Raw genomic sequence first — 13,771 nt, 5'->3', positions numbered from 1 at the left:
CCATCAGGTTCAGCTCATCAACTGGTTTTTGTGGAGGAAAGGCAATGGGGCTAATGAATGGCTTCGTCTGCTAATTGTGCTGCACAGGAACGAGTTAAACGGGATCATGGGAGGGCAATCAAAATCAGTTTAACGATAACCACATAAAACTAAACAGGGAAATAAAGTCACACCTATATTTCGAAAAATGTGTGGCAAAGGAAATGCTTATCAGATATTTTTGAGTATATGTAATTTGAAAACGGTTGACATAGAATAGATCGTGTATAGTTTGATACCCTGTTATCAATCATGGTGTTTGTTCTAACTTAGCTTAAATAAGACGCACAGCCAAATTGACAATGATTTTTGAATTTTTTATCATGATTTTCAAATTCAAATTTTGTAAGGGTTTTTGTTTCAAATTGTCCAAAATAGGACGCACAGCCAAAAGAATGAATGTTTTGGGCAGCTAAGGAACTAAACTATCGATTCGAGGTTGATTTGGTAAAAATTAATTTTTTAACGATTTTCGCATTTTTTATAAGGGGTAACACCATGATTTTTTGAGGAAATCGGCCGAAAATAAAATTTTTTAGCTAAGAATACCAATGGATTGGAAATTTTGTAACGAATTCAACGAAGTATGACATACCAATATCTGACCATTATTTCCAAGGGTTTTGATAAAAAAAACGAAAATCGAGTGGCATTTTTCCAGGGTTTTGTAGGGGTTTTTGTTGTAACTCTGCCAAAATAAGACGCACATCCAAAAGAATGACTATCTTGTGCAGCTGAGAATCCATACAAACAATTCCATGTTGATTTGGTAAAATTTATTTTTGACCGATTTTCACATTTTTCATAAGGGGTAACACTATAAATTTTTGCGGAAATCGGTCGAAAATAAATATTTTGAGCTGAGAATACCAATGGATTGGAAATTTTGTAACGAATTCAACAGTGTATGACACTCCAAAATTTGACGATTATTTCCCTGGGTTTTTATCAAAAACCGAAATAAAAGTTGATTTTTCCGGATCTTCTTGATTCCGTATTTTGACTTTTGGGAAAAATCGACCAAACTAAAAGGAGACGTATCTGGCCCGATTCGAAATATAAATTCTTGATCCTACATCACTAGGCGAGTTTATATAGCCATGTTTGTCTGTCTGTTTTATTTTATACCGTTTGTCAACTCAGTTTTACAATTATTTTTTATATGTGTATTTAGATCAAGTATAATTATTTTGTAATAGTCTGTGGACTTCTCTTTAAACAACATTAAAATGTATTTATAAAGGCATAAACCAAAATTAATATAATTATTTAATACACCAAACCTGTTTTCCTTATTGGGAAAACAACACCTTTCAATTGGCTTGCCAGGCACCGCTGAACAAAAGACTTAAGACACGAACTCGACCACCCGATGCCCATTTCCTGCAACACTCGCACTTCGATTGTTTGCATAATTCGCCAAGAGTCCGAGTCAATTAAGTGGCTCTCTAATTAAGTGATTAAAACGCACGCACAAACACCATAAAAGAAACACAGCACACAGAAGTGAGGAAAATTGTGGAAATATGCAAGTTCATAAAACAAAGCCGCACGCCTCAGCAGCTGGCAGTATAGTCCACACCCGCAATTTGATTAACCAGGGGCCTTTGCAGTTTTCCAGGAACAAACACGCTTTCGCATTTTAATGCGGCACAAATGAGGCGGCGAGGCGAACCAGGCCATATGTATGAATGTGAATGTGGCACCGGCAGTTTGGGGAGTGAGTGGATGGATATGGATACACGCACACACACACACCGCCTTGTTTCTAGCTAATAAATGTTTTTTTAATGAATAAATCACTCAGCGATAAACATCTGCTTAATAACGTTCATTTAAAGAAGCGAAAACAAAACACACAACCAACAACGGCGCAAAGAAAGCCAAGCTGAGCGGAAAACAATACAAAAACCAGCACCAATGAGTTGGCGTTGATTTCAGACATTTAACTCTTTGAGCCCAATAGAGAAACTTTGAATGATTGCGCCCAGCAACGCAATATTTACCTCCGAGAAAGAGAAACCCCAGAAATAGGATCCCCTTGAATGCATCTATGACTTATTACCCAACTGTTCACACATCCAAATAATGCACCTGCTAAAACTCTTATAAATTGTCTTTGTTTCTTAAAAAAAGGGTATTGATTATTATTATTAAAAGATCTTTTCGGTAAAGTTTTCAGTTTAAGTAAAATAAAAAATCATTTAAAAGTTGTTCAAATAAATGTATTATTTTGATTTATTTCATACAACTGAACTGTATATGGATGTCAATATATAAAAAAATTATTGTTTTTCTTTTTAAACTATCTTAAAAATGAATTTTGGACATGAATAAACAAAAGTTTGATGTTTGTATACATAACTTAATGAAGGAATTGTATTGTATATTTATGATAAAATTGAGCTGTGTATTTTATAAACCTTAAACAATTTGTTTGTGGTAATCATTTATTCCTTAACTCTGTATATTCAAATACTTTTAAATTGTTTTTAGATCAAGACAACTGAGATTAAGCATAAATGGGCCTCACTAGTATATTTCCCTGTGCTGTGCACACCCATGGCCTTGTCTGCTGGCTGTCTGCAAGTGCCACAGAATTTATTTCGTACGTCTTCTTCATGTCCATGTCCAAGTTGATGGCGAGCACAGCTGACACATGCGAATAGCTCCGCTCCGATATGAAAATTAATAATTCCCTGGTAGATTCGGTATGCCGGGCACACTCAGACGGACCTGCTACCTGGGAAACGTGTTCTCAGAGTTGTCCAGTGGGGCAATCATCAATGTCAATTAAATGTTAAAATGTTGGAGGCCATTTGTGGGAGTTCGAGCAGGATGCGGCTGAGCCAGGAAAATTCCTTGACTCAGAACGCAGATGAAGCCGTCTCCGCCCCATTTGATTACCCCGCCCGCCCACTCGCCGGGCGACTGCCACCCCCTCTCGTATCCAATCCCAATCCCCATCCCTATCTCACTCCCACTCCGCCCCGCGGGACATAAATCTACGCCTCCAAATCTACATATTAACGCCAGAGAAGGGGCCACTCAATGCCAGCGGACAGCGCCAACGATCACTTACTTTATGATCACTTGAAAACCAATCAAGCACAATAAATAATCGCTCTGCGGCAGGGACAAGCTGCGATATTGAAAATCGCGCACCCAGATGGGCAGCCAAACTGCAGGACTGCGACTCGTACACATTAAATTATATTCACACTTTGGCCCCCAGAAAATGAAATGGTTTTAAATACGGAGGAAAGCCAAACAAGACGGAGATCGCATTGGAGATCAGCAAACAGCTTTAGACGGAGCAGAATGCACTTGAACAAAAAGGATATATGTAAGGAATATATTCCTGATTGCTGAATTATTCAAGACCAAATATTATGATGTGTTGCGTTTTCTTTAAAATATTGTTATAAATTGAAAACTATTTCATATGTGTTACATTGTAACCTTTATCTATTTTTTCCTTAAACTTTCTTAGTCTTTAACACAAAAAAAATAATTTAAAAGATATTGTCTCACTTCTTATTTATTTTCTTTAAATCCTTTAAAAAGCTTTTAACGCCCCATAAATTTGTTAGAAATTAAAACCCATAGATTTCATGTGTTTTAAAATGTATTACATATTAAAATTATTTATTTAATATTTCCTTAATTTAAATATGATTCTGAATGAAAATGCATGGGATATATGCATATTTTCAGTGCAGAAGGCAGGATGCGTTATGGCCAGACAGTTGGACACTTGGACATGGAAAGAGGTGGGACTGGGGATGGAGAAGAGTCTTGGGCATAAGACCTGGGCCTCAAACGATCTCTCCCTGGACCATTCTACGTTTCTGATTCTGTTTCTGTTTCTGTTGTTGTTTCTTTTTCTGTTCCTGCCCCATGCCTCCGACTGTGGCTCGCTTATCATCATAACAATAATGTTAAAGTGGCAAAATGGCAAACTATGCGCAAAATGCATAAAATTTATAGCCAACTGGACCGGGCAATGGCAAAACAGATTTGTATTTGTTATTGTATCTGTATCTGTATTATTGGCCCATGTTTTTTGCGCATTTCACGCTTCCGCTCTTGTATGGATCGCTGGTCAAAAGTTGGGCCCAAAACGAACACGATCACAATGGGACACATGCGGTGGCAGTTTCTGTCGAGCTGGCCATTGGATCAGTGGATCGGCTTCTGTGGGGGATCGAAGCAACCTGAAGTGGGGCTACAAATTCGGGGCTCATGGGGTGAAAGGTCCTGCAAAGTCTTGCGGATCCAGAAATTGTGGGGAACCAAGCATGCTTCCTGATTCCTCATATAAATATTATTAATCTTATAACAACCTTTTATAATATAACAATTAAAAATGAATAAGCATAAGCAATAACGTTTTCAAAAGATGTTTTTTTTGTTTAGTGTGCTATAAAATGCCTTTAATCGTATTTTATATCAGATACAAATTAAACAATGTCCTTGGGAAAATCAAATATTTATTTAAGTCAACTAATTTATTTGTATAGCAATTAATGAGGTCTTAATAAAAAACATCGAAATACTTGTAGCTTAATTTAAATTTAGCTTAAGAAGTATATCACAGAATTTAAATATCTTTACATAAGAGAATTATTTAGTCTATAGCTACATATATTTGGAAGTTGATATTATTTTTGCCTTTTATTTATGAGAGGTTTCTAACCCATTTTGTCCAGTTCAATTTCCCCAAATTACCCTAATTTTTGCTATTTCTGCTTAGCCAACCGCTTTCACCAATATTTTGTGTAATGGCTTTCCGCTGATTAATGCCAGTTCAATAGCTCTCGCATAGATCTATATTTACCCGCGGGATATGGCGTATAATTGGTCATCTAAGAGCCACTCCCTTCGCATGCTTGGCGAAATGTAAACAATTAACTGGCCAATGCAAATATGAATGAAATTTTCCCCCACAAGCCAATTACTCAAATCAAGTTGGAAAACGAGGAAGTGAGCTGCCAATGAGTGTAAAAAGGCAAACACCTTGAAGCGCATAAATTAAACCGCATCGACAGTTCGGAAAATTCGGGGAGAGGGGCTGCGAATCATTGGGATCCAATCCAGTTTTGGCTGCAGGCTGGCTGGCAAATCGAAGATGGCCATAAGAAGTGGCTAGAAGTCAGCGGATGGCAGGAATCTGCAGATGAGTGGGCGCTGGCAATTGAGCCAATTGAAAGCCCACAACACGTATACGCCCCGTTGCACTTGACTCGCCATAACGATGGCTTATTAAATATTGAGGAGTATTCTGTTTTTTTTTTACCCACACCACACCCCCATATTAAATCGTATAAACCGCTAGGCTAACTAATGAAGCGCACACGCATAACTTAAGACCAGTCATTCGACATTTGTCGGGCTTGTTGTGGCATCTCGCATTAATAAAACATCCAAAACAATCAAGCCAACAACGGACAAAAGAGCCAACTAATTTTTGGAAGCGTCCAAACTCGTTTTTAACACCTCAGGGGTGGAGCCTCGATTGGTGCGAAAGAGACGGAGCATTGGGGGGAGGGAGAGGGGCTGAGTTGGGGCCATCACAGAAATCAAGTCACAATAAAATGTAAATATTCTCGTGTTTGGAGAGCGTCGAACATTTCGCTTTGGCGATTAATTAAACACTCATTAAGAATTTGTTCAACTCGGCCGATTAATTAAAAGGCTGTTAAATGTGAAAAGGGCAAAAACAAAGCAATCGGCGATATAAACAATTTAACTAATGTCCATCAAAAGACTCCAGGCACAAAGCTGCCACAATAATACTGGAAATATATTGGTTTTGCATCGATTTAATTTGCATACAGTTGGCGGTCACTGTTAAATTGCTTCAAAATTAAGTTAATTCAATCTTTTAAGCTTTTTTAAATATTGCCGTAAAATTATTTGAATATTTTTACCTCTGTTATAAACTTTATTAAGATAGGATTAACAACAAGAGCGTTCTTTAAAGAACTTATAAGCATTTTATTTTAGATTTTTTTGATTTTGAAAATAAAAAGTATAATTGTCAATACATTCCTTATTCCCAATAAAAAAATATAATTAATTATAAATATTTTCAATCCTTACTGTGACCAACTTGGCAATATGCCACTGATGAACCGCACTGTACCATGAAGGGGATGACAAATGCCTTCGGTGGAGCTGTTGATAAATGCCCACAACTTCGGGGGCTGTTTGAAAAATCGTTGGGCCAAAGATCACGCAACGACCAAATTGAAACGTCACCAGTCACAGGCGGCCAAGATTGTTATTGTTGGCCGACTGGTGCTGTTTCTCCATGAATATTAACACATTAAAATGGTAAACGTGGTTGAGTGAAAAATTAACCCAAAGCAGCCGAAATGTGGCTGCGGCTGCAGCGTAAATTATGCAAAGTCATCAAGTCAACGTTATCCAAACATCAATGGCCTGCGAGGCCTGGGAAAAATTAGCATAAGCCAAGCGGTTCGACGGAATGAAGAGGAGCTCCTGCCCGAGGGCCAACTGGCGGAAGGGACGAATCGCACACTCCGGCAAAAGTGGGATTGAATTTTTCGAATTCTTGAGTTCTTCAAAAATGACCACACGAAAAATTACATTTTATATTTTTAGTTAAAACTAAACTACTTCTAAGTTGAGGTCATCCTTTTAGCAAATAATTATAAATGATGAAAATAATCAAAAACATTAATATAGGAAAGCTTTACTAATTTAAATGTATTCTCAGACTTACAAATTGTTTTTTTTTTCAACAAAATGGGGAGCAGAACTTCGATTTTGTAAATGAATAAAAAAAAGGCTTAAGTTTTTTTAATATACGAAAATGCTTTGTAATTAAAATAGTCGGAAACTGAAATTCTCACTTTTAATAATAATTATTAACTTCCTTTAATCTTACTCGAATTTGTTATTTATTGATTAAGTTTCACCTTCTACGACTAAAAATCCAACTCATGCTTATCAATTCTTAAAAATGAATCTGAATCTGAATATTCAAGTTTTTTTGCAAGTGCAGGAAGCCAGAGTTAAGGAACAGGGAATGGCCCAGGCATGGCAGGAATGCCACATTGATGCAGTCACTTTGATAGCGCGACATTAACAGCAATTTATATGCAAATGCAGCAGCGCAGGGAAAAGGAGAATGGGATGCAACGGCGACTTCCACAAACTGATTGATGGTCCCATTTCGAAAGATGCCAAAGTGCGTAAGCCAAAATACAGGACTTCGAGCAGATTGAGCAGGAGCAGGAGTGGGCCATGTAGGCAGCATCATTAATGCGAATCATTAGCAGTGCTCGTTGATAAGATCGGGTGCAAATTATGCAGCAGTCGCAGCTGGAACAAAGCCCTCAAAATGCAGTGGGCCCCTCCCTTTTGGCCATGATTCATGGCTGCTCAAAGGCTTTCAAAGGGGCGGTGAGTGCGTAATTTGTAATTGCCAATTAAAATTGCTCCAATGAAGATGTGAAAGCTGTTTAAAAAGCTAGAACTGGAAAACCTTGTGCCTTAATTAGGGGGAGGATCTACATTAACATTATTGATGTTTTGAGGGTGCTTAGCAGTGCTCCAACAACTGTTGGGTAAGGCTGCAAAAGAACGTATAAAATTAATAAAATATATATCAAATATGTACTTTAAGTATTCAAATAATTTGTCAGGTCGCAATTTTTTATAGAAGTAATCATTCAGTCAGAATAAATATAACCATAATTTAAATTAGTTTCCATTTTTCTTTAATTTATTAATATATCTACAGTTTTTAATGAGTTTTTTGGTGCAGGGCTTCGAAATTCAAAAAATTTTAAATAAAAAATATATATAATATGTAAAAACTTTACAAATTACAAAAACTTAAAATATTGGTGACATTGTTCTAAGTTTACTATACCAGAGGGTCCATTTGTTCTAAGAAAAGCCCAATTTCAGTTAAAACATTTTAAATATTTTCGTTGAGGAATTTAAATTACGCGGGTTACTGTTTAGTATTTTCTGTATACCAAATATTCCGTCGATGACAGTGTGGCCAGCTGCCGGCGTTTTCAAAATGCGCGCATTTTCCAGCCGCTTTTGCAAAGCGTTTCGGTATTCTGGGTGGAAACAAAGAAGCCCCAGAAGTTCACAGCTGGTGGAAAGGGAAAACCCATAAAAGTGTAGAAATAGGCACGGTTTTACAAATAGGCCAAAGAAACCGTAGGGATCAGGATGAGTGCGGAGGAACAGGCAAATCTTCTGCGGGTGCTCGTCAACTGTGCGGAGAAGGCGGCCAATATCGCCAGGACGTGTCGCTCCAACGAGGAACTCTTGGGACTGCTGGTGCAGGAAAAGAAGGGATCGGAGGCCAACGAGCGGTTCGAACATGACTTTAAGACCCTGGCCGACGTCCTCATCCAGGAGACAATCAAGCACGAGGTGGGGTCGTTATTTCCGGCCATGCAGGATGCGATCCTGGGCGAGGAGTCGCCAAACTTCACCAACAAACTGGGCGAGAGCGTCACAATTGCAGTGGGATCGAGTGAGGAGGACACCGTCTCCTGTCTGCAGGCCGTGCTCAGTGGCCACGAAGAAGCGGCTAGTGCTTTGGCCAAGGAAGTCCATCAGGAGGTCAACTTCACCAGCGAGAAGCTGGGCAAGATTCCCGAATTGCCGGAGGAACTGGACTACGCCAACCTGGGCATCTGGATCGATCCTATTGGTGTGTATTTGCTAAAACTTTTTGATATTTTATATCTTTTTAACCACAAATACATATATACTCAGAACTTTTAATAAATCAAACCTATAAATAATATTACATCATCTGTGTAGGTTGGAGAAGGAGGCAACTTCCTTTAAGTTCATAATTTCAGATATACTTTTGTATATATATTGTGAATATAGATATGTAATCGAGTTCTGGAATTTAGTAGACACATGTACATGATATTTTTCTTTTAATGAAATCTTAAGTCAATGTTAAGGGTTCTTTGAACCAGATCTAGATATAACTTGACCAAATTAAATCTAAGTATTTCTTTATTATACGATTTGTATTACCCGTAGCGGTATATAATAAAGATTCTACCTAGTATACGTATTTCTAAAATATATTTTGTTCTTTTGTTTAGACGCCACCGCCGAGTACATTTCGGGCGACACCATGTTCACCGATTTTCCAGGGATCACATCCACCGGATTGGACTGCGTCACCGTGCTGATTGGCGTCTATGAGCGGGACACCGGAGTGCCGGTGATCGGCGTGGTGGCCCAGCCCTTCGGAGAGAAGTTGGAGGAGAACGTGTACAGCTCCTCTATGTTCTGGGGTGTTTGTCTGCCCGCCCTGCAGGCCCACAATTGCAATTTCGAAGCACGAGACGAAAACCGTCGGTTGGGAATCTTCTCCAGCTCGGAGCAATCCGATTTGCTTCAGCGCTTCTGCGATCTGGGCTACGAGTTTGCATTTTCCGCGGGTGCGGGCCATAAAGCCTTGAAGGTGATTACCCACGAAGTGGATGTGTATCTGCTCAGCAAGGGATCGACCTTCAAATGGGACACTTGTGCTCCTCAGGCCATTTTAAGAGCGCTCGGGGGAGATGTCCTGGATTATACAGCCAGTGTGGCGGAACAAAAGGCCGTTCCTTTGAAGTACCTGATGGAGGACAGTGAATCCGACGCGGATTGGAAAAGAAATGCAGGTGGTTTAATCTCCGTTCGCAATGTCAATGTTGTGGAGGAACTGCTTACCAAACTGGCCGAATAATGAATGTTGTTATTATTGTTATAATTATATTATTGCTGTATTTGATCCAATGTAAGAGTGAGTCGAATTGATATCCCTCGAAGGGGTAGAAACTAGTCCATTAAATTTATTAACTAAACCAGTGAAAGTAGGATAATATTTTTCCAAAACATGTTATTGTGCAAGCAAATGTATGAAATTGTTTTACGTTCTATCCAAGTCCATACATATAAATTGTTAGGCCCACACAAGTCGACTCACTCTACTAAACTTAAATTTCCAAGATAGTTAAAAAATGTTGTGAATTGTTAGTAAATGTGAAAGAAATTTTAATGTATTAAATGATCTCCTTGGGACCGGCTAAGATTTGTCTTAGAGGAAACTTTTACAAAAAAAAACGAAATGATTTTCTTAATCCTGTTCGGAAATACACTTTAGTGTACTATAAATACTATAAACATATGAAGTAAAACGATATATCCGGTCAGTAACTTGAAGTCGTAACTCTCGTTAAATTAGGCAGCAGTTTGGTTAAGTATATTCTCCAAATTGGGAACCGTTATGAGACGAGTATCAGGCTCGGGACCATCTTTAACGTCACATTGGAACTTGCTCTGGTGAACTAGGTAAAGCTCCAAAGCGGCAAAATTCTTGGATTTGTCGAAGCCTGAAATTCAGATAAGATTAATGTAAGTGTGGGATATTGGATTGTAGGGATTTATTTACCATCGATATAGCACTTGGTGGCATAAACGCCTTCCAGCAGATCCTGGGAAATCGGCTTGAGATTTTTTGGGCTCACATATTCCCAGTTTCCAAAGTCGCAGTACAAGATCTTGACAACATTGTCTTTGACCTCCTGGCAAATTCCGCGATACCAGCTTTTGTCCTCGCTAAACATCGCCAAGCACAGTTCACCAACACTATAAATTAATAATTAAAATATGAATTCAATTGTTTTAAACAGTTCTTACTTTGGTATATAGCCCGGCACAGCGTTGTGGCCGCACTCTCCTTGCTTGGCTACCAAATTAAGCAACCTTTGGAATTCCTCGGCAACTTTTCCGTTCTGAAAAAAGCAGGCGGTGATGTAGCCAGTCTCTGTCATTCCACCAGCGTTTAACAGGATTATGTTGACCTTATCGCCCAAGGGCACCAGATATTTGGGCATAGCATTGAAAAAGAAGCGCTCGAAGGGCTTTTTGGATGCGCCTTCCATTAATTCCGGAGTGTCCACGGAATGGAAAGGAGCAGGTGAGTCCGGAGGGGAAGGCGGCAGCGGGGGTAAATCTTTAGCTGGCTCCATCAAAAATGGATCCGACTGCTTGCAAGCAACAGGTGATGGTGCTGGAGTGGGAGCAGCAACCTTCTCTTTCTCCTGCATCGGCGTAAACATGAGTGGTAGCATTCGGTTTACCAATGAGCGCTGTTCCCCGGAGTTGGACAGCAGATCTACAGTTGAAGTACTCGCATCTTCCATTTTCAAGTTAAAAATTTCCTCCTGGGTGCTGACCAAGTGCAGCAAGTGGATGGCCGCATTGCTGGCGGGCACAGCAGTATCCGGAATATTGCAGACGGTCTTCAAATTGACGCGCAACAGGCTGACGGGCATATTGTCCAGGAAGCGACAGGATTTACGCAGCACCGTCAAATCCAACTGGTGATTGGCACCTGTATCGACGTTCACTACATTATACATTCCGTCCTCAACACTCAATACCTGCAAGGATGGAGAGATTTTTAATTTCTATAGATCAATCTAGGTTATCCACTGACCTCGCCTCGGAAATGTGCTATCTTCTTGGAAACAACCAGCACGTTGCAGCCAACGGAAACCTCGCTGGCCTCTTTGAAAGCGGGGCATTTCGCCTCCAGACGCTTGAAGATGCCTGCATACTGCTTGCTGCTCGGTGAGCTAACGTAAACCTCCTTAAAGCTGACGACATGGGTGATGAACACGGAGGCATCATTCACGATGGGTTCGCTCCAGATCTTATGGCCTAACTCGGAAATCTGACCCAAAAAGGTGCTGAGTCGGGCCATACAAATCTGCTCACCCTTGGCAAGCAAGGCGGCATTTGCCGCTCTCAACTTTTCCTTGGGAGGCGGATTATCCAACTTAAACTTGACCGTTAGATCAGCTCCACAAGTCTCAAGCTCTTTTGGCACAGAGTCCTTAAGATGGGCGGCAAACACACGGATGGGCAAACCAAGTAGCTCGCTGGGAATGCGGGTCAGCTCACTGGTGACAGATACCCGTCCCTCATCCATTTCGTAAACCAAGAACGTTGGCGTTGGCCTTACGATATGGTCCAAAAGGAAGGCTCGCCGATAGCCATCCTTTGTGCGAGCGGCCACAAAGAATGTGCACTTGTCTTCCGGAAAAGGTCCTGTGAACGGTTGCCCCGGCTTTCCAGCCAAACTGGCGTTTAGGTCCTTGTTTATGTGATCCATCACGTTGATCTGGAGAAGAGCCACCTGCGACTCGTTGGCCGTTGCATTCTTCTCAAACACCCGGATTACCTTGACCTCCGGATTAAGCTGCAGCATCTCCATGGGCAGACTTAGTGGTATGGTCATCTTGGGCTTGAGGTGGACGTGGTAAACGCCATCGTGAGTTCGAGTTCCCAGCAAACGGAGCGTGAGGTTCTTATTGACCTGAACTCCAGTGTTGGTGGGCAACTTCACCCGGAAAGCGAAAGCATTGAACTCGGCTATCTTGGGGACAATGTCATATATATCCCGGAAAGGAGTGCAAACCACTGCTCCATAGTCAATCATGCGGATGTCGGCCTCTTGGTTTTCAGAGCTGACAGTCAGGACCTGACCTCGGTGGATCTTGCTGTCTACATTGATGACCACCAGGGTGTTCTTCTTGACGTGTTGCGAACGAATCAACTTCTGGTTCTGCATGCAGCGCTGCATGTTGTCCGTCATACGCTCCATGCTCTCCACATCGACCACGAGCACCACCCAGAAGGGTCCTTCCTTCTCCATGAAGGTCACACGGCACTCGAAGAACTCCTCGCCCTTCGGCATCAGGTGATCGCGCCAATTCTCAGAGAGTACCTCATTTTTCTTCACAGGGACAACCGGTGTTGAAGTTGGATTTTTGATAAAAGATTCAATTTTGGCCGGGGTTTCAGCCAGCGAAACTTTGGACACAGCTGTCTCTACGGTTTTGATGGGGTTCGGATTCGGCAGATGCTGAATCGGTCTGCAGGCCACCAAGGGTCTGGAAAAACATTTTATTTAAACATTGTTTTAAAATTTTTTTTTTGAAATTATATGTTATCTAGGAAAGCCGATCTAAAGTGGCAAGGATCTTATGCACTCGTAGCCATATTCTTGTGAACGCGGGTGTGCGTTTTTGCATGTTTGGGATTAATTTACTAATTTCCTATTTTACTCACGGCATGATGATGCAGACGTGTTTGTGCCGCTGCCAATCCAGCCGTTGGCATCCGTCCTTGCAATAAGGTTCTCCGCACCGCTGGCACATTAGCCCGGCCGGATTTCCGCAGACGACGCACAACATTTCTATTTCGTCTGAATTAGTCATTCTAGAAATTGTTGAGAAAAGAAAAAGACGCCACGCGGGATAATGAATGAACGAAGTAAACGGTAAAGCGAAAAGAATCCAAAAGAAAATGGCGCTCTAACGGAACTTTTTATCGAAAATTGCGTAGTTTGCGGAAGAACACCAAAATAAACGATTCACTAGCAGTTTAAGCTCTTTAGACTTTAACCTAAACGTTTACTATGATCGGAAGTGTTTTTAAAACGAGCCAGCGTTAAAATGAATTCCTTTATTTAAATTTAAAGCTCAGAAGCGAGCGCCAACGCGACAAAGAGAACAAGAAAGATGTCATGAAACTCAGCTTTTGTCAGAGATGTTAGAGATGGAGAAACATCGATGTTAACATCTTTGTCATCGAGTTTTTAAAACATCTGTGGTATCGATGTTTTGAAAATCTTACGCCAATTCTGTTAACGAGT

General features: G+C 40.5%; 2 protein-coding genes across 4 annotated transcripts; one reads left to right on the top strand and one right to left on the bottom strand.

The window, feature by feature from the left end:
- Window positions 1-8,162: 8,162 nt before the first annotated feature.
- Window positions 8,163-10,101, top strand: LOC108047971 (inositol polyphosphate 1-phosphatase). Its single transcript, XM_017128412.2, has 2 exons — window positions 8,163-8,749; window positions 9,162-10,101. Exons 1-2 carry the CDS (start codon window positions 8,260-8,262, stop codon window positions 9,791-9,793), a joined length of 1,122 nt encoding a protein of 373 aa, XP_016983901.1. The 5' UTR covers window positions 8,163-8,259; the 3' UTR covers window positions 9,794-10,101.
- Window positions 10,102-10,183: 82 nt separating this feature from the next.
- On the bottom strand, window positions 10,184-13,648 carry LOC108047970. Of its 3 annotated transcripts, none has more exons than XM_017128409.2 (6): window positions 13,522-13,648; window positions 13,186-13,335; window positions 11,549-13,007; window positions 10,747-11,492; window positions 10,499-10,695; window positions 10,184-10,439 (listed from the first exon to the last, which is right to left on the bottom strand). In XM_017128409.2, the coding sequence occupies exons 2-6, from the start codon at window positions 13,332-13,334 to the stop codon at window positions 10,288-10,290; spliced, it is 2,703 nt and encodes a 900-aa protein (XP_016983898.2). In that variant the 5' UTR covers window position 13,335; window positions 13,522-13,648; the 3' UTR covers window positions 10,184-10,287. The 3 variants fall into 3 exon arrangements, with proteins under 3 accessions (XP_016983898.2, XP_016983899.2, XP_044314544.1); XM_017128410.2 differs by having other exon boundaries at window positions 13,534-13,648; XM_044458609.1 differs by having other exon boundaries at window positions 13,186-13,648.
- Window positions 13,649-13,771: the final 123 nt, after the last annotated feature.

This window comes from Drosophila rhopaloa, unplaced genomic scaffold (genome assembly GCF_018152115.1).
Source record: "Drosophila rhopaloa isolate 14029-0021.01 unplaced genomic scaffold, ASM1815211v1 contig_167, whole genome shotgun sequence".
Taxonomy (NCBI): domain Eukaryota; kingdom Metazoa; phylum Arthropoda; class Insecta; order Diptera; family Drosophilidae; genus Drosophila; species Drosophila rhopaloa.
Note: the sequence above shows the minus strand (reverse complement) of the source record. Positions and strands in the feature narration are given on the sequence as shown.